Source organism: Leucopleurus acutus (assembly GCF_964270905.1).
Source record: "Leucopleurus acutus genome assembly, chromosome: 1".
NCBI classification, from domain to species: Eukaryota; Metazoa; Chordata; class Mammalia; order Artiodactyla; family Delphinidae; genus Leucopleurus; species Leucopleurus acutus.
The window spans coordinates 11133186-11153258 of record NC_139142.1 but is presented as its reverse complement, the minus strand read 5'-3'; the positions used below and the strand labels follow the sequence as shown (position 1 = coordinate 11153258).

Below are 20073 nucleotides of genomic sequence, written 5' to 3'. Positions count from 1 at the left end.
TACTGGCACGCACAGCACTTGCCCTCTCAACACGCCCTCACCTGATCATCGCAACCCTCTGTCCCCATTTTCCAGATGAGGAAATGGAGGCACAGAGTTAAGTAACCAGCCCCAAACACCAAAAGAGCCATCAGCAGGTGGACACGTGTTCACTGTGATGGTGGGTATGGTGACAACGTCCAGGGCTAGCGTTCATCCAGGCTCACCGAGTGCTGGCCCCCAGCTACATGTGGCATCCTGACAGCCCCCGGGGAGCGGGACCTGAGGGTTATCTCCATTTTACGGACAAGGACACGAAGCTCTAAGTAGCAGCACTGGGATCTGAACCAGGCCCTTTGGTGCCCCCCGTGCCTTGAATACATGTGGTGCTGGGTGCCCCACTCTAGGACTGGGCGCTTCCTCGGCCCTGGGGCCGGGGGTGAAGGGCAGGGCAGTCACGGGTCATCGGCAGACGTGCTGCTGGGTTTCCAGGACAGAGATGCGAGCAGGGGAGAAGAGCTGAGATCCGCTGACAGGCCACCAGGGAACATAAGCCGTTCCCTCAGCAACAGGTCTGCCGCCCCCAGACGAGGCCCGGCCCACGGCTCCTCGCAGCCTGAGGCGTGAAGGAGCGCTGCAGGGCAGGCACTGTGCACACGCCATCTCCTCTGCTAGGAGGGGAGAAGTGTTCCCACTGTGCACGAGCGAACACTGGGCCAGAGGGAGCGAAGCAGCACTGTCCCTGACCTGCCGTGAGATGGGGAGTCGCCTGGCCTCAGCACGTGTCTCTGTGAAGTAGCTCAGCCCAGGGCCACCACCACCATCACTGCTGAAGCTAACAGTCCCCTTGAGGGTTCTCGGGTGATGTCTCCCGCTGAGCCCCTCCCTGAGTTGGGATCTGAGGGGTGCAGGGCAGAGCCTGGTGGGGCAGCAGGCCCGGCAGTGCTTCCTGCCTCAGGGCTGCCGCAGACAGCATGGAGCAGACGCCCCAGCCGCGGGGAGCTGCCAGATCCGAGCGTGTCCCCAGCATGGTGGCTCAGGGTGGGGGGAGGAGCACGGCCTTGCCACTACCCTGCCGTATGACCTGGGACAACTTCTCCCTCCCTCCCTGCGTGTAAACTGGGATTTATATGCCCTCCAGTGTCCTTTCAGCTCTTTAAACCTACAAGGGCCCAAGAGGTCAGCTGAGATTTGGCCCGGAAAGGCCACTGCTGGTGGCACCGGGCCAGGAGAGGCAGCGGAAAGAATACGCGTTTAGCTGCAGGCCCACTACGCGCCCTGTAAACCCACTGGCAGGTGGGGCTGCGGCTGAGCGGGGGCTGCTCCAACCCCGGGCCCCAGACAGTGAGGGACGGAGCTGGTCAGCCCGACTCTCCGGCCCCCACCACCCGCCCAAGGCTGCCAGTCTACAGACCGGTGAAGGCGGCGCCCGGCCCCACCGCTCACCTGGGAAGGCGTTGATGTCGATGACGGCGTGCTGCCCCGTCTGGTTGTTGATGATGATGTCGATCCCGAAGAGCGATACGCCCAGTGCCTGCCGCAGGGCCCGGGACAGCTCCCGGATGACCTCGTCACTCGGTCGCTCAAAGACACCCTCGATCTTTTCCAGCTGCCGACACACACACACACACACACACACACACACACACACACACACACACACACGAGTCAGGCCCCGGGTGGGGAGGCTCCACGCCTCGCCACACACAGAGACCCCCCCCCCCAGGGAGGTGGCCCAGGCCGGGCCTCACCCGCAGGCAAGAGGCAGGACAGACCCACCAGAGTCGGCACGAGGACGGCCATTCCCAAGTCCTGCCAAGGGCTGGGCAGCTGCTAGGTATACAGCGTACGTGACCTCTAGTCCTCATAACCAGCAGGGAGGCGAGCACCGTTATCAGCATTTTATACACAGGGGAGCTGAAGCTCAGAGAGGGTCAGGGGCCGGTCCAGGGCCACACAGCTCAGGGCTGGATTTGGACCCCGGCATTTAAGCCTGTAAAACCCAAGCCTCTTAGCAAGGAGGAAGGGGATGGAGAGTCTGTTGTGAACCCAGGAAGACTGTGTGGTTCAGGGAGCCTGTGAGCTGGACCTTGAAGATGGGGAGGATTGAGGGGGGTGGGGGGAAGGGACCCAGATGAGAGCACAGTGGAAGCAAAGGTGCAGAGGTAAGAACCCACAGGAGAGAGCTGGGGGCAGCTGGAACTGTTAGGGCAGAGGCGGGCAGCAGGGGGAATTTCTGTCAGCATCACCACACTGGCCCACCATTGCCGGAGCCTCAAGGCTGTGAGGTGATAGGTTCCGTGGACCGGCCTTCATTTACTGGCCGGAAGTGGGCAGTAGCGGTGGTGGTCACAGGGCTCCTGGGTGGGGCTTACACTTCTCCCCTTCCGGATGAGTCGCTAACTCTGGTGTGGCCACACCAACTCATGCTCAGCGGGCTTTTCCCCGAAGAGTCTACTCTGCTGCTGCTGCCCAACTCCCGGGTCCAAGTTCAGCTTTTAGCGAAGCTTCCACAGGGCTCGTGGGGCCGTCCCTTGGACTCCCGCTGACACCGCTCACTTTCTGCTCTAATCACAGCTGGCCTGGGACAGGCACACAAGTCTTCATGGGCTCAAGCGTGGCCCCTAGCCCGGGCCTCCAAGGAGGCAGAACACCGCCCTGGGAAGGACTGAAGTCCGAGGGATCCGGACTTGAATCCTGACCGTGACTTCCCAGCTCTGTGGTCTTAGGGGAAAGTACTTGGCCTCTGTGTGCCTCAGCCCACTCATCTGCAAAACAGGGCCAATGAGGCCTCCATCCCAGACTGCTGGGAGGAATCACAAGGTCATTGTCGTGATGGGGACAGCACATGCCTGGCTGGAGGAGCCGCTCCACTTGCATTTCAGGGCATGGATGGCAGCACGTCAGCCGGAATAGGGCTCACATGTGGTGCTCAGGAGATAGCAGAGTCCTATGGACTGTGGGCTCAGGGCCAAAGGGGAAGCCCAGGAGCTCACCCAGCAGAAATAAAACAGAAGCTGGGTCAAAAAGCTAAATGGAGAATTACCATGTGACCCAGCAATTCCACCCCAGGTGTGTAACTTGTAGGCCACTGTTCATAGCTGCATTATTCACAATAGGCAAAAGGTGGAAACAACCCAAATGTCCATCAACAGATGACTGGATAAACAGAATGGGTTACCCACACAATGGAATATTGTTCTCACAATGCTACCACGTGGATGAACCTTGAAAACGTCAGGCTATGTGAAAAAAGCCAGACACAATAGGTCACACACTGTACGGTTCCCTTAATATGAAAGGTCCAGAATAGGTAAGTCCATGGAGACGAAAAAGCAGATTCGTGGTTGCCAGGGGCTGGGGGGAGGGGGAATGAGGGGTGACACTTAACGGGCACAGGATTCTCTTTTGGGTGATGCAAATGCTCTGGAACTAGACAGGTGGCAGTTGCACGACACTGTGAATGTACTTAACGCCACTGAACGGTTCACATTAAAACGACTAATGTTAACACGAAGTGAGGCTGGGTCAGGTAGGCTGGGGACAGAGTCCTGGGTACCCAGGACACGTGGTGCTTACCCCCAGCTCAGGAAGCCGCATGGCTGATGGGGAACTCCCAGACACGTGCAGGGCAGGGACCCCACAGCTGGGCACCATCGTGCGCTACTGTGAAAGCCACATCCACCGGCTCTGCATAGCAGGCGGCGACCCCCAACAGCGCCCATGACCCCGCTGCCTCGGCGTCTCGTCCAGGGGAGATGCTGTCTAAGCATCTGCGTTAGCTTCACCGTGACAGGCACCTGCCTGAGCCCAGGTCAGCAGCCTGGCCACTGGTCCTGCAGCCTGGGTCCCTCACCGAGTCACAGCCCTGGGAGGACGCCTGGCATTGCCCAGTCCCCGCTGCGTGCCCTGAGCCATAACGGGCCCTGCTGCGTCTTGTTTTCTCGCCCCAGGAAACGGGGTAATAAGAACACCCCTGCCGCCACGGGACTGTGGTGGGGATCCACGAAGCTCACCCGTAAGGCCTGTGGCTCAGGCCTGGCAGCAAGGGGACCAATGGCTGCTGCTCTGTTACAAAGCCTCGTGACCCCGCTGTTTGTAAAAGCACTTTCTCAGCTCAGCTAAGGAATCTCAGAAGTCCTTCTGGAGCCCTTTGATTGTCTGAAACGGAGGCGATGGAGGTGGTAAGAGGTGCTCAGGTGGACCCCCGGGGTCACCCGTCACCAGTCACAGCTGACACTGACTGAGCACCTACTGCACACCCAGCACTGCCACGGTGCTTTTCATCTAGGGACTCCCTGAACACCACCACCACCCTACAGGGTGGGACGGGGAACCCGAGGCTCAGAGAGGCAATGTGACTTGCCCGAGGTCACACAGCTGGAAAGTTGTGGAGCTTCGGTCTGACCCCAGGCAGTCCTGTCAGTGTCACACTCGTAACCAACACCCTGTGTCTGGGGGGGCAGCCAGTTGGGTGTGGGAGCTGAGTCCACCCTTGGGAGCATCCAGCCAGGGAGGGAGGGGGTGCTTCAAGGCCAGGGCAGGGCTCCCGGCACCTGCACGAGGCCGAGATGGGGACTGGAGGGACCTTGGCGAGCAGGAGAATGCTAAGGGGCTTGTCTGGACACCCAGGTCTGGGGATGGCCTTGTCTGTGCATGTGGGCCTGACATCCCGAGTGGAAAAGGGACGGCTGCCTGCTTTTCCCTTTTCTCTTTTCCACGTTGCCAGCCCTGGGGGAATCCCCACACAGCAGTCATGAGCTGGGGGGAAGGGGGAGATGGCAGCGGGGCCTAAAGGTGGAGAGGAGGCCCCGCAGGGTCTGCAGGCCGACCTTTCCCACGTGGCAGACGGAGACGCAGGCTGAATGGCAGGTGGGTGATTAGCCAGGACGGTGACTTTGCTTCTGGCCCTCACAGTGACCCTCTGGCATCAGGTAACAGCCCAGCGGTGACTAGAGCTGCTCTGTGCCAGGGGAGTGGCAGGGACAGCCTCTCGGCAAGTCCGCGGAATGCCAACCCCCTCCTAGAGTCACAGGCCGAATACGGTCTGAGAGCCTCGCAGGGAAGATGCCCTGCAGAGCTGGGCCAGCCTGAAGTTTCTGCAGCTTGTAAGAGACCAGAACGTTTTCTTGCACAGAACACCTATTTACGTCTTATAATGTGCACAGCCAGGCGCTGAGGGGTTCTGTTTAAAATCTGGTTGTTCTCCAAGCATCCTTGACCACAAAACTTGTTCCCGGGGAATGTCTATTAACATCTTGAGGGATGCTGGTGTTCCTTCCAGGTCCCTTCCACGCCTGTGCTCTGTCGAACCCTCAGCACACAGCTGGCTCCTCACAGGAACCAGAAACAGACAAGAAGAGCACAGGCGGCCTCGGTTGGGGGACAGGAGGCCCTAACCTGGAACGAGGGGGAGTGAGGCCTAGAGGTGGGGGTCTGCTGTGGATGGGACACTGGCAAACCCTCCGAGCATGGCCAGGAGGGGAGCGGAGAGCTGGCAGAGGGCTCATTTCAGCGGCAGTGGCAGCAGAGACCCCTGGCTCTCAGGACACATGGAGGAAGAGCAGAGGGTGGCCCAGCGCTGACTTCTAACTGCTCAGCAATTGCCAGGGAGATAAGAAATCCTAAACTCCCGGAACACCCAGCTTTGGCATCAGACGAATCTGGGCTCAAATCTCGTCTCTGTCCCTGAGTGAGGAGTCCTGTGAATCTGGCTGAGCACAGCCCTCCCGCCTCAGGAAAGTGGGGATGTCTGTCCACCCCTGCAAGGCTGTTTTGGGCCGCAGGGCATCGAGGATGGAGCCTGACACGCAGCGACGTTCGCTGAACAGCAACCCCGAGCCCATTACCCACCGTGAACTACCCCAGCAGCCCCAGATGTACACGGCAGGCTCTTAACAAACGCTCCCTGGACTCACGTGGGCAAGGAAAGAAAAAGGAAAATTGAGGTGGTGCTCTGCTCCCTCTTCTTAAATCAGGCAAAAGGCAGATGAGAAAGCAGGACTTCAAATTCCTCACGGTTGGGGGGATTTCCTCATGTAGGAGGAGAGTTAGAAAACCATCCACTTGGAGTAGCCCAGCAACGAGCGGGCGTGGCTGTGATGACCACCGGCACGAAGGCCCGAAGCACGCGAGGAAGAGGGGTCTCTGGAACCGCCCTGGGCCCCTGGCCTGGGGGGAAGGTCCTGCCACCCTGCCCCGCTGGACAGCCAAAAGCACCCCACACCCGGGGCTCGGCGGGAGGGACATACCGCGGTCAGCACCGATGACGATTCTGGCTTGGACACGTTGTGGCTGTTGAAGAAGATGGACTCACGGTCTGAAAAGCAAAGACAGGAAGAAGCCGGAGTCAGAAGCTCGAGGCAGGGACGGTGATTCCAGCACCCGGCACCGGGGGGCAGCACCGCCCCAGCCACAGGCCACAGTGGCCTTCAGGCTCGGCGCCCCGCCCAGCGGCAGCCACCCGGGCCTCCCTACCCACCCCAGCAAGACTTGACGCCACGGAGACCCGCACGCCCAGGCAGGGCTCCTGTTGCCATTTTCCTTCCCGTATAAAAATGAACGGCTTGATGAGCGCACCTCTGCCTCTGCTCTCGTCTTACACAACCACACCTGATTTTCCCCAATACCCGAGGCCCCCCCTCCCCAAAGCGTGTCTAGAGTGCCTTACGGACACGGCACCAGAAAGGGGGCTAAGTGAGTGGGAAATGCTGCCTATGTGCATATCAAAGGCCCAGAGTCAAGAGGTCAACTGATGCCATTTAATCCAGCATTCCCCTCCCGGTTCTGCCCACGGAATGCCTTTTCAGGGTAGCAGCTGAGAAACGGCTAGGCTGCCACTTGGCACGTGAGTGTTTAAAATACAAAGGGTTTTGCTGTTTCCCCACTACTTAAGGAAAAAATCGGAAATCAGAGCATGGGCTTCTGTAGGACCCATCCAAGAAAGCATACAGTTTGGCTTTGGAAGTTAGCACAGCCCCACGAAATACCCTCTACAACTCCCACCCCCTCCCTCTCTGCTCCCACTGCCCCCTGGGCCCTCTCGGTCCCATGGGGGCACCCGAGAGGCAGATCAATCCCAAGATTATTGGGAGCGATGAGCAGCTGGTTTGCTCCTTCACCCCCTGGAGAGTAAAGGCAGGTCAGTCGGTCAGAAACACGTTCTCCAGCGGCTGGAAGTGTGGCACACGAATGCACGAGGCACAAAACCACGAGCCTCGGGGCTGGGATCTGGTAAAGGCCGTCATCACACTGTGCTCCCCCCACCCCGAGAGTGGCACGGGCCACGAGCCCCAACGTGGCCCCAGCGGCCTCTGCTTTAGTCCTTCCTGGCAGGGCGTTACGGCTCCCGTCCCCCAGGACACATTGCGCATCCCTGGGACCCAGGCCTCTAAGCGCAGGCCAGGAAGGGCCCTGGCTCAGCACCGCCGTGTGCCAGGGGCCAGCCCGAGGCGGCACCTGCTCTGGCTGCCAACGCCCGCCCCCCACCACCTCCAGGATTACAGCGCCGCAACAATCATGCATGAGGAAGTGGTTCGGGCGGAGGCCGAGCAGGCAGGCGCTGAGATGTACCTGGCATCTTTCCCGCTAGCGGGGCATGCAGGCCCCTTGCCGCCCTGGTGTGCCCGAAAGTCCTCCTACCGCTCCGACCAGAGCCAGTCCAGACGGGGGGCACGAGAGACGGTCCTGGGGAGGAGCCTGGGGAAAATAAACACCCTGCAGGACTGGTGCCAAGCAGCCCCACCAACCTCGACTCCTGGGCGCCGACAGCCAAGAAAAGTGAGCCTTCGGAGGGTGGCAAGCTCCACGGGCCAGAGCCCGGAGCAGCTGGGATGGGCGTTCCGGCCTTCCGTGGGTACTGCCCACCTTCTCAGCCTGTAGCCCAGCCTGGCCCAGTCCTACTGAGCTCAGGGCGCCTCCCACCCACCCTGTGGGACCCAAGGGCAATCGCCAGGATGGCAGAGCAGGCCTGGGGAGAGAAAGGCCCCCCAGAGCAGGTGGACACAGCCAAGCTGTCACCCAACAGCTTCCTGTGGCAAGATCGAAAGTGTGGACCATTTCAAAGGAGACTCGTTTCTCCTCCTGGCTAACGCTGACCTGGGAGCCCTGGCCAGAGGACTGTTTAGCAGGGAGGGGAGAGCTGTCCTTTACTCAGATCCTCCCCATGTGCGGCCTGAGTAGGGGCCGGACAGAGTGGGAGCGGATTCCGGCCATTTGATGAACCAGGAGACTGTGGAAGCCGAGATGGGTCAGAAAGGGTCAGAGCATCCCTTGGTGCCAGTTTCCTTGGGTAGCTTCAGGATACCGAGTTCCCTAAAGGTAAGCCTGGCTGGGCCCTTGCACCTTGATCCCAGGTGCACCCTGGATTGGGGGGGCCCATCCCCTCTCTGTTCCTGGACTAGTCCTGAGTCACACGGAGCCCCGGGAAGAACACCAAGAACGCCCACAGGAGAGGGGAGGCAATAAGAGGAATATGGGTATTTCTGTCCCCAATTTACAGACAAGCAAAAGAGGTTCAAAAGAAGCGGAGTAAGTGACAAGTTTAGCACCCAAATATCCCAGAGGGTCTGAGGTGCAGTTGTGAGCTGTGGCCACACCTTCTTCAGCTTCATTTGCTTAATCTTCACATCTCTGGCGGGGGGCGGGGGATAAAGCATGTCATGGCGCTGCAGACGGTGGCCCAGGTCTCCTCCCAGATCCCATGCAAGCATCAGCTCCGCAGAGGGGCCCCGGCTGCCCTGCCCGAGTGGCTCCCCTCACCCAGCGGTGTCCCAGGACCCACTGTTTCCTCTGCGGTCCCTCATCTGTGCTGCCACAATTCGTCCTTTCATTTCTTCTTCCCTGGTGTGTAGTTTCTCCCGCTAGAAGATGAACACACGCGGGCAGGACACTTGGCTGACTATCTAGTTCCCTGCTGGACCCCAGGGCTGAGCGCCTGGCAGGTGCAAGGAAACAGGGCATTTGTTACACCTGAGGGCCTCTCGATGCAAGATCACCAAATCTGGCCCGCCACCTGTGTTTGTAAATAAAGGTTTATCGGAACGCAGCCACGTCCATTCGCTTACAATGCTGTCTACAGCGGCTCTTAGGCAACAACAGCAGCATTAAATAATTATGACACAGCTGGAAACACTTACTCTGGACTTTTGCAGAAAAAGCCTGCTGACCCTTGCTCTATGTGGTAAGTGGTGTCGTTCCTTCATATACATACCCCTAAGGAAAAGAAGGCCCACGTGTAGAGTCTAACAAAGGCGTTGTGCCCGCAGAGGAAAAGAAACAGAAATAAACCCACTGCACAGAAAGGGGAGCAGAGAAACACACCCACTGCGACTCTGGAACTAGTGGAGAGAGGGGAGCAGTCTCCCCAGGACCATGGACCAAGGGCAGAGAACATGTGTTCCTGGGGCTGGCACAGGCCAACCTCAACCCTCTCTGTAAAAACGTGTCTTCAGTTCCAGCAGAGGCGACTGCAAGAGGCCTGTGGCCGTAAGACACACCTGACTTCAGAGATGCTAACAGGTGAAAACCAAAAGTACATCTGAGAATCAAAAGAACACAGTAGTTGTGGAGGGAAAGCTGGTGTCCTCATCACCACTGCAGGTCAAAGAATCCCACTCAAGGAGCCTCCACCTCCCTGCATGGACAGGGGAGACCGGCGAGCCCGCCACGCAGGGCCATGGGAACCAGAAAGCTGGGAGGGGGCTGGAAAGAAGCCAGAGCCCTAAAGCCCCCTGCTCAACTGGTCCAGCTTAAAGAGCCGCTGTCACACTGTGCTTCTCATCCAGAAAGAGAACACACGCGTGAAAAGAACAACGAGCTGCTGTGATGCCCTGAAGACAGTGGACACAGAATCAGTTTTTGGGGATGGAGGGATGGACACAGTGAAAATCACTCCGCTCGCCTGGGCATAATAAACACTTCTCCATTAGCTCTATGTTTCTCCACTGATTTACTTGGCCCCAGCCTGCATATTATGGTAAACTGGCAACCTGGAATGGCCATGAGAAGACACAGATGCGGAGCCCCTGTCCTCAGACACGGGACACAGAGCTCACGCCCAGCCAGTAGTGGTTCCCAGATGGAAACTGGCCCAGGCCTTTGCAACCAGGAGAAAAAGGGAAGGAAAAGAGGGACTCTTCATGTGGAAAGGAAGGAAACCACGTGGTATATTTCTTTTAGAGATGGAGTGATTTTTTGGTAAAATAAATAAAAAGGCATACCTACTCTTCCCTTAATACATTTTGTGTAGACTTAAAGAACATATGTTTAAAAATCAGGAAACAATATAAACAGCCTTAAAAAACCATCAGCCTCAACCTGCCCACAATTGATAAGAATGCCTCTTGCCAGTACACAGTCACATACAAAAAGACCCCTCCTGACATCGGTCCCCCACCCCCAGATCATTCCATCAGCCCAGTGGGTAGAGGGAAGGACGAGCGTGAGCACCGGGATGCCCTGAAAGCCCCGCCAGGACTCAGAAGGGCAGTGGAGGGAGACACACATTTCCAAAGTGTCTGCTCTCTGGGTTGCCTTAATGGGAAGAGCGGCTGAGACAGGACGCGAACAGCTGGACTTCAGTCAAGAGGCATGGCCTGAGGCTTCCCTGGTGGCGCGGTGGTTAAGAATCCGCCTGCCAATGCAGGGGACACGGGTTCCAGCCCTGGTCCAGGAAGATCCCACATGCCGCGGAGCAACTAAGCCCGTGCGCCGCAACTAGTGAGCCTGCGCTCTAGAGCCCGCGAGCCACAACTACTGAGCCCGCGTGACATAGCTACTGAAGCCCGTGCTCCGCTACAAGAGAAGCCCGCGCACTGCAACAAAGAGTAGCCCCCGCTTGCCACGACTAGAGAAAGCCTGTGCGCAGCAACGAAGACCCAATACAGCCATAAATAAATAAATTTATTTATTTAAAAAAACAAAAACAGAGGAGTGGCTTGAAGCCATGAGGAGCGGATGGTGACAGGCAGTCCCACAGAGGGATTTTAGGAAGACACATCTGTTTGCTCAGAGGGAAATAACGCAGCCTGGACATTTCATCTGGTGATGGCGGGTTTCCCGTCCAGAGAGAAACACACAGTGAGTGAGAGCAAAACACACCAGGGCAACCAGACATCCTCCAAGAGGTCCTCTTGGAAAACCTTGCTTATTCCAGAGACACTGCCACTGTTCCAAAGGTTTCTGGAACTTGCCTTAGAGATGCCTCCAGAACCACTAGAACAGTCTTTTAAGCGGCCCCAATACCAGCAAATCCTTATCTTAGTGTCAGTTTTTGAAACGGCCAAGGGTCACCTGCAGCTGGTGAGCAGCTGAAGAGAAGCTGAGCGCGTGGAGCCCCTCAGCCCCCCTAGAGGACCCCCGCAGATGCCCCGACGCTGGCAGAACCCTGCAGTGCCACCACTGCGTGACATCTGAGGGACACGGAGGACCATTATCCACTGATCCAAAACACGCTCACGGATGCGCTCCTCAGCCCTGCGGGGTACCCGGCAGGCTGACTGTGGCCACCTTTGACCTGCCCGGGGTCCCACAGCCGGGAAGTCCTGCACCCTGTGTGCTGACTCCGAAGAGAGCATGCATCCACCTCAGCAGCTGCAGAAGCAGCAGGTAACTCAGTGTTTCCCAGTTGGAAAAAGGAGACGTGATAAAGCAGCCAGCACTCTGGTCCTCAATATATGAGGGGCCCCTCCCTCCCTCCCCCTCCCTGGCTTCGCCGAAGGGACCATCACCCATTCCAGCGTGTTCCCTGCGGGCCTCAGGACCGCACGGGGCCCCGGGAAGCGGCCTGGGGGCAGAGAGCTTTCAGGTTCTTCCTGCAATGTATGGTAGAGACAGACGGAGCCCCTACCATGGCCTGGCGTGCCCCAAGACCTCTTTAGCTACTGGACACAGCTCTTCCAACCTCCAGATCACCTCTCCCTGCTCCAGAAGCTGGCGGCTGGTGCCGTGCTCCAGCCACGCCCCTAAGCTCAGGGCATCCAGAGACGGCGCGGGCTCAGTTACCTGAGGTGCCCGCGGAGAAGTTCTTCAGCGAGGGCCTCTGGACCACGGTGTAGGACTCGCCGACCACGAACACCTTGTACAGGACGGCGTTGTGGTTGATGAAATTCTGGACCACGCAGGGCGGCTGGATGGCGCTCAGGCCCTCCTGGTTGAACACGATGGCCATCTGGGGAGACAGGGGGCCAAGGGCTTGGGCAGGGTCCACCACGTCCTCAGCCTCCGGCACGGGGTGTGTTACCTGTCCAGAGCACTGCCGCCACGGCCCACCCCTGGTCCTGTAGCACAAGGGCTCCCCAAGAAGAGTTTCAAGCCAGGGTGAGTGGAGAGGGACTTGAGAAGAACACCTGGGGATCAATCCACGCTTGCTGTGAGGGTTTGGAAATCCTGTACCGTCAGGCCCACCATGGAAGGATGAGCTGGCTGTGCACTGCATAATTCCACTACTCACACTGCACCCAGGGAATGGGACCCCCTGGGTTGTGCACCACTTAACCCTTATGACCTCCTAGAGGTTCCTCCACAAAGTCTTTGGTCGGGTGAGATGGGGGGTGGGGAGGGGGGCAGGTGGCTCGGCCAGGAAGCGGAAGACAATGGATCAGGGTTTGGGAGGCCTTGGGTCCAAGCCTGCATAATGACAAGCGCTGCCTTTTGAGTACTCATGACACACCTGGCCCTGTTCTAACCACTCTGCATGAATCACCTGGTGTTTCCCTCACAATGTACCCCCGAGGTGGGCACCGACACCACGCCCCTTTTACAGATGAGGAAACTGAGGCCCTGAGGCACTTAGTGGCTGCGGGAAAGTGACAGAGCCCGGAATGGGCTGGGGTCCAACAGCCCCCCAGCCTTGCCGTCTTACACACTGAGTGAGCCACACGAGCAGCTGACGAACGGGAACATGCCGCTCCCCGTCCCTGAATCCTCTGGGGACAAAGGCCTCCACCAGGAGGGTCTGGCAGGGGACTGAGGTCGAGATGGGAAGAGGGGCGGCTGGAGAAAGTCTGCCCGCTTTGGCTGAGGCAGGCCCACCGCAGCCAGCTGCCAGTGCCGGGGCCACGGCTAATGCTTCGTTCAAGTCCACGGGGCCCCAGGAAGGAGCCACCAGATGCCCAGAGCTGCTGGGAGGGGTAACGGGGCTGGACAGCTGGCCGCCACACTGGCTGTTGCCTCTCCCAGCAACTGTCACAGAGCACCACCACGATATGCCTGGTGCTCAGCTGGGTGGGGCAGAAATAGAGATCCAGGCCACACGGGGAAACAAAAAGTGCGTGTGTGTGTGTGCGCGTGTGTGTGCATGCGTGTGTGTGCGCGCGTGTGTGCGCGCGCGCGTGTGCGCGCGTGCACGTGCACCACAATGAATTATCTCCTTAGCCATCTGACGAAAGTAAGAGAGCCGTACACGGGTTCAAGACCCAGCACTGGCGCTTGCTGCGTAAGCCCTGTTTAAGCTCCGTCTTCCTCACCTGTGAAATAGCATCAGTAACCACCATGGTGGGGCTTCCCTGGCGGTCCAGTGGTTAAGACTCCGCACTGCCACTGCAGGGGGCACGGGTTCGATCCCTGGTCAGGGAACTAAGATCCCGCATGTCGCGCAGTGTGGCCAAAAAAATTAAAAATAACTAAATAGATAAAATAACCACCATGGGGTGGCTCCGGGGTCCTCCGAGCTTCTGGCTCAGTGGGGTTTTTGGTTTTTGTTTCTAAAGGAGGGGGTGTGGTATTCCACACACTCCAAGTGGAGCACACTTGCGTGCTTACACCAGCTTAAAGCCAAGACAAGAGCCCAAACCATCGTGTGACCCTAAGATGAAAACAAACTAGTCCTAATTTCAGTTGAGTGAGGGGTAGGGCTCGGGCAGACTGGGGTACAGGGGAGGACCCCGGTCAGAAAGCCCCCTTTCCTGTGTAGAGCTCATCACGTGCACGGAGATGTCCTCCATCCTCGCTGCACTCGGCATCCCCGGGCACCCCTGAGGTGGGTGACGAGCCTCGGCGTCCCACCCACAGGCTCACGCCACGGAGGGCGCCCCACCAGAGGGGGCGTCCCTCTGATGCTAACAGCCTCCCAGGAGGCAGATGGCCCGCGGCACACAAGCCCCCTGGGAATCTGCAACACCCCAGATCCCAATGTCAGGGCTCTGTCCCTGACCCCCACCCAGCAGAGGAGCCCCTCCCAGAAACAGTGCATGGCGGGCTGGGGGAGGCCCAGGGGTGGGGCAGTGCGGGGGGGGGGGGGGACGTGGCACACACCTTGGACCCAGACTTGGATAACTGGACTGAGGGGTGAAATAGCCTCCCCTGAAGGCACTTGACCCCATGGAGTCAAGACTCCCCTGGAGGAGGGTGGCCACCTCGATCCGGAACCCCTGCCCCGTCAGCCATGACCCAGCGGGCTCCAGGGCAACTGGTTCCACGACAGCGTCTCAAACCCTCCCTGGGCCAGGCCCCATGGCAGCACATGCAGTAACTCCCTTATCCTTCACAACGGCCACCATATCCCCAGTTACAAGTGAGGGACGGAAACTCAGAGAGGCTGGGTAATCTGCCCAAAGTCACACAGCCGGTGGTGCTCAGAACCAGACCTGGTCCCAGGCTGGTGTGATTCCAAAGTTCTTACGTCAACAGCAGAAGCGGTTCCCTCCTGGCAGGCTGACCTATTCTGCATTAGGCCGGTCTAATCACACTAATGGCTGCAGTCGCCTTTCTGTCCTGGAAACCCCGAGACACTGACCAACAGAGGAACCGTCTGGTGGTGAAAAGGGCCAGGCGCTGGTGCCAGCGAGGGCAGCGTGGGCTCCGGGGACACGATTCTGGCTGCTCTGAGGCCTTCCTGCTCCCTCCCGGGGCCCGGCCCAGGCGCACACCCCTGGCTCCACGAGGGCTCCTGACCTTGGGAGACAGCTGACCTTTGCTACAGGCCAGGATTTCCTGCCCTCACGTTTCCCCCCACAAGCAAAGGGACTCCTCGGCCTTGCAGCCCCATCACGGCATGTACCACACCATAGGGACACAGCTGTTTACAGACATTTCCCCATAAATACATGCCAGGGATAAAGACACTACATACTTCTTCTCCAGGGCGCAACGCCGGGGTTGTCCACGTTTAGTCATAGGTCTTGGGGGAGCATTTCTGACAGCAGGGCTGCCTGGGACAGACTCTCCCACAGGGCCTTCTGGGTGGGTCAAATGTCTACAGCCCAGGGTGTCCTCCCATGCACCTAATGAGGGGGTCCCCAGGCTGGGCTGTGCCCCTGAAGACAATGTCCCAGGCATGGTTCTTAAGGACGGCAACAGACCCAGCAGAGCCCCTGCCCGGCCATTAGCTCCCAAAAGGCTTCCTCCGCTCAGTCTCCCAACCACACCCCGCTGGTGCCCTCCGCCTCCGGGACTCTGTGCTCCCCACCAGGCCAGGACTCACATCTTACATCCTTCCCGGGGCACCCAAGGCCGGGAAGGACTACCAGGTGAACACAGGAATGAATGAGAGGGTGGGGCAGTCACATACACGGCAGGTAGGGTGCTCCTTCCTCCTCTCACCCCCTTCCCAAATTCAGCAGGCCTGGCAGATCCCTGTGGGCAGCGATGGCATCTTTTCAGTGGGGCCCAGGCCAGTGCCTGGCACGGAGCAGGAAGTGACCGACACCGACAGGCCAAAGGACTGGTCAGATGGAGGCCTGGCTCGCACGGGCACAAAGGGGGCAGGCACAGCCATCGCGGCCTCGGGGACAGGACAGGCACAGGGTGTGGGTGGAGAGAGCGTACAAACCCACAACCTCAGGAGCAGCAGGCTAGGCGGGCTCCCAGAGAGACACCGCGAGCCGAAAGGATCGGGGGCAGGGGGATGGCCGGGGCGGGGAGGCGGGGGACAGTGCAGTCAAGTCGTCACATCTTCCACTCACCTCGTGAGAGTTGGTACCATGAGCCACTCTGGTTTTGCAAACTGTGGGTGCGGGAGAGAAAAAGAGGGGTGAGCGAGGTTATTCACCCACAAAGCCCAGCCTTGCAGGTACAGGGAGAAACTCTTAACAACTCCCGCAGCCCCTCAGGGGAGGGGCAGGTGGGAGCTGGAGGGCGGCGCGGACTCGACCAGGGCCAGCACCTGCCCGCGGGTGAGCTGGACGGACGCCGCCAGGCCAGGCCCTCACCACCCAGGAAGCCAGGGACCCGGGGCCATGCCCTCCCCGGCAGCCGAGGCCTGCCTGCACCCTCGGGAAGTTTAAGGCCCACCCGGCCCCCACGTGGCGCGCCAGGGCGCGATACGCACTGAACGGGAAGGCCAGGCCATTCTCCTCCAGGAGCCGCATGGTGTCGTCTCCGCCCAGGCTCGTGAGCTCCATGAAGGGTGGTGAGCAGATCCTGTCATCTGGGGGCGGAGGAGAAGCCCGAGTCAGCACCGCCCTCTCCCCGGGGCCCCCTCAGAGCCCCTGCCCACCCCATCTGATGGCCCATACGCCGCCGCAGTCACCCACATGCCCCGGGAATGAGAGCATAGACTTTCATTACATTTTCTAATAGCGTTTCTGTAGTGACGGAACCAATACATGATAACGGCAAAGGCTGCAGATCAACTAAAAGTGAAAACCAGACACAGTCACAGATACGACTGCGATTACCTCCTAGCCCACACTTGGGCATGTGACACACACACACACAGCTCCACAACGAGGTACTGTTTTGTAACTCAAATTTTCACTCAATCAACTATGAACACTTCTGGGGCAATAAAGACTTCACCCTCCAAAGGGTAAGCTGGGATGAAGTGAGAGAGTGGCATGGACATATATACACTACCAAACATAAAATAGATAGCTAGTGGGAAGCAGCCACATAGCACAGGGAGATCAGCTCGGTGCTTTGTGACCCCCTGGAGGGGTGGGATAGGGAGGGTGGGAGGGAGGGAGATGCAAGAGGGAAGAGATATGGGGATATATGTATACGTATAACTGATTCACTTTGTTACACAGCAGAAACTAACACACCATTGTAAAGCAATTAAACTCCAATAAAGATGTTAAAAAAAAAAAAGATTTCCCCCTCCACAGGCAGTATCAGCTTAATGATAATCACAGGAATGACACCAGCCCTTCAGCTCTTATCCCAGGTCTAGCTCTGCCAAGGGCTTTACGTACATCGCCTCTGAAGTCTGCAAATAATCCCGTGGGGAGGACGCTGAGGGGGGTGGGGGGATTAAAGAGTGGCTCGCAGTCACACAGGGACCCGTGGCACGCAGCCTCTCGCCACCTAACAGAGGCGGCTCCCGACCCCTCTGTCACCCCGACGGGCCACACGCGAGCACAGGCATCGCCCTCCTCCTGCCACCACACTCCAGCCCCGGCCCCACCCCCATGCCGCTGCTTTCCTGAGCCCCCACTCTTGGAGGGGTGCTCGCTCACCCTGTGGGTTCCAGGCGTGTTTGGTTTTCTGAGAAGCTCTGGGAGCTGGGTGTGCTCTGTTCATCAGGACACTCCTGGTGCCAGACACCGAGTGAGGGCAAAACAGATTATTCGTGGGAAAACAAAGTGTCTTCTGAATCTCTCTACTGATTGTTAAGTTGCATGACTGGTCTGTTATTACTACTCAGTCCACCTCCATCCCCACTCAGGGCACCAGCTCCCAGGAGGTAAGACCACCCTGTATTTCTGGGCACAGGAGCTGGGAAAGGCTGAGCATTAGTGGGATGGGGGTGACACCCCCCTCCCCGCCACAAACTTGGAAACCAAACCGAAAGCAAACAGTAAAGCAGCTTGTCTCCAACAGCTTCTAGCTACTTGGCTGGCTAGGAGGTCAGTACATTAAAACACTGAAACCAAGGTAAGATCCAGCTTCACATATCTCATAAAAGCCAGTGCCAAGAATTACACAGGGAACATTAAAAGTGTTTTAATTTCCCTCCCCGCCCCCCGCCAGCGAAGTCCAAACTCCAAACAGGCGCAGAGTGATGGCAGGTTCTCGGGGACCCAGGGAGGGTGGAGCCCTGGCAGACGGCGAGGCAGGCCCTCTGCACGGGGCACTCGTATCCCTCAGGGACAGATGCTGAAACAGAGGCCCAAAGAGGCAGTCTTTGCCCAAGGTCATGACAGCCACATACAGGGCCAGGACAAGGAGCCAGGCTCACATGGCAGGCCAGGGGAAGAGAAGCCAGGGCCATCGGAGCAGGGAGGTAGGGCTGGCGGCGGGGCGGGGGTGTGTGTGTGTGTGTGTCCTGGCTCTCAGCTGTAAGCCATTATCTAAACAGGCCCCATTTCTGCACCCCCTGCCCAGAGTCAGAGCCGGGTGGAAACACTGGTGAGGGGCTGGCAGGCTGTGGAAGGAGGAAGCGCTCTGCGCAAAGGCTCCTTGCTGCAGCCCCTCCAGCCCAGCCCTAACAGGGCGTGACACTCCAGGCCAAACAAACTGGAGCGTGTGGCAGCAGGCCGGTCTGCGTCAGTTGCCCACCTGGCCTGGCAGGGGGTCCACCCTGGACCCAGCCCTCCCATGGGAAGACTCGGAGATCCCTGGAGTCAAACAGACCACCTCCGGTCAGAGCTTCCGGAGTTTTCAGAGCAGGTGAATCTGCCTGGCTTTTAGATCTGCCTTCAAGGCCCTTCCCACCCCAGCCCAAAGCTTTCAAGTAATGTCACGGCTAACGGCCAACAGTCAATAAACCCCACTTGTTATGTGCCAGACACTACTTCACACAGTCTGCAAAGCCATCATCCACCCTCGCAAGAACCCCACAAAGAGGTGCTGTCACCCCCATTTTACAGATAAAGAAAATGGGGCACAGAGAGGTGAAGCTCCCTGTCCAGAGTCACACAGTGAGTAAGGGGTGCAGCTGGGGGCTCATCCCCAGGCAGCTGACTCCCAAGTCCATGCTACTGACCACGGCCTCCCTAGTAGAAAAAGTGCCCGCTCCATATCGACAGGATAAAGGATGAAACCCACACGATCCTATCAGTAGGTGCAGAAAGGGCTTCCCTGGTGGCGCAGTGGTTGGCAATCCGCCTGCCGATGCAGGGGACACGGGTTCGAACCCTGGTCTGGGAGGATCCCTCATGCCGCGGAGCAACTAGGCCCGTGAGCCACAACTACTGAGCCTGCGCGTCTGGAGCCTGTGCTCCGCAACAAGGGAGGCCGCAACGGTGAGAGGCCCGCGCACCGCGATGAAGAGTGGCCCCCGCTCGCCGTGACTAGAGAAAGCCCTCGCACAGAAACGAAGACCCAACACAGTGATAAATATTAAAAAACAAAAACAAAACAAAAAACATTTATTCCTTTAAAAAAAAGTAGGTGCAGGAAAAGCATTTGAGCTAAAACTATAAAACGCTTAGAAGAAGACACAGGCATAAATCTTGATGGCCTGGGATTACACATGGTTTCTTAGACACCAAAAGCACGAGCAACCAAAGTAAAAATAGACACATTTGATGCCATCAAAATGTAAAACTTGTGTGCTTCAAAGCACACTATCAAGAAAGTGAAAAACAACTCACAGAATGGGGGGAAATATTTGCAAATCATGTATCTGATAAGCGTCTAGTATCCAAAATGTATGAAGAACTATTAACAACCAAACAATTAAAAGACCGATAACCCAATTTAAAAAATGGGCAGGGCTTCCCTGGTGGCGCAGTGGTTGAGAGTCCGCCTGCCGACGCAGGGGACACGGGTTCGTGCCCCGGTCCGGGAAGATCCCACATGCCGCGGAGCGGCTGGGCCCGTGAGCCATGGCCGCTGAGCCTGCGTGTCCGGAGCCTGTGCTCCGCAACGGGAGAGGCCACAACAGTGAGAGGCCTGCGTACCACAAAAAAAAAAAAAAAAAAAAAAAAAAATAGGGCAAAGGATCTGAAATGGGCAGTTCTCAAAATAGGACATATGAATGGCCAATAAGCGCGGGAAAGGATGCTCAACATCATTAGCCATCAGAGGAATGAAGATCAAAACCACACCTATAGGTTGGCTACAACCAAAAAGACAGACGATAACAAGTGTCCTGACATTGCTGGTGAGAATGTAAAATGGTCCAGCTGCTCTGAGAAACAGTGTGGCGGTTCTTCAAACAGTTAAACATAGTTCCAGTGCGACCCAGCAGTCCACTCCTAGCTATACAAC

The 20073-nt window shown here is 58.0% G+C and overlaps 1 protein-coding gene across 1 annotated transcript in view; it reads right to left on the bottom strand.

Moving 5' to 3' along the window:
* Nucleotides 1–20073, bottom strand: part of ITPK1 (inositol-tetrakisphosphate 1-kinase) — a 161309-nt gene that overhangs the window by 3350 nt on the left and 137886 nt on the right. The window contains exons 6-10 of the mRNA XM_082852870.1: nucleotides 16247–16345; nucleotides 15882–15922; nucleotides 11983–12148; nucleotides 6231–6298; nucleotides 1426–1588 (exon numbers count right to left, since the gene is read on the bottom strand). Of these exons, the coding sequence (XP_082708996.1) occupies nucleotides 1426–1588; nucleotides 6231–6298; nucleotides 11983–12148; nucleotides 15882–15922; nucleotides 16247–16345 (537 nt within the window). The remainder of the gene's footprint in view (nucleotides 1–1425; nucleotides 1589–6230; nucleotides 6299–11982; nucleotides 12149–15881; nucleotides 15923–16246; nucleotides 16346–20073) is intronic.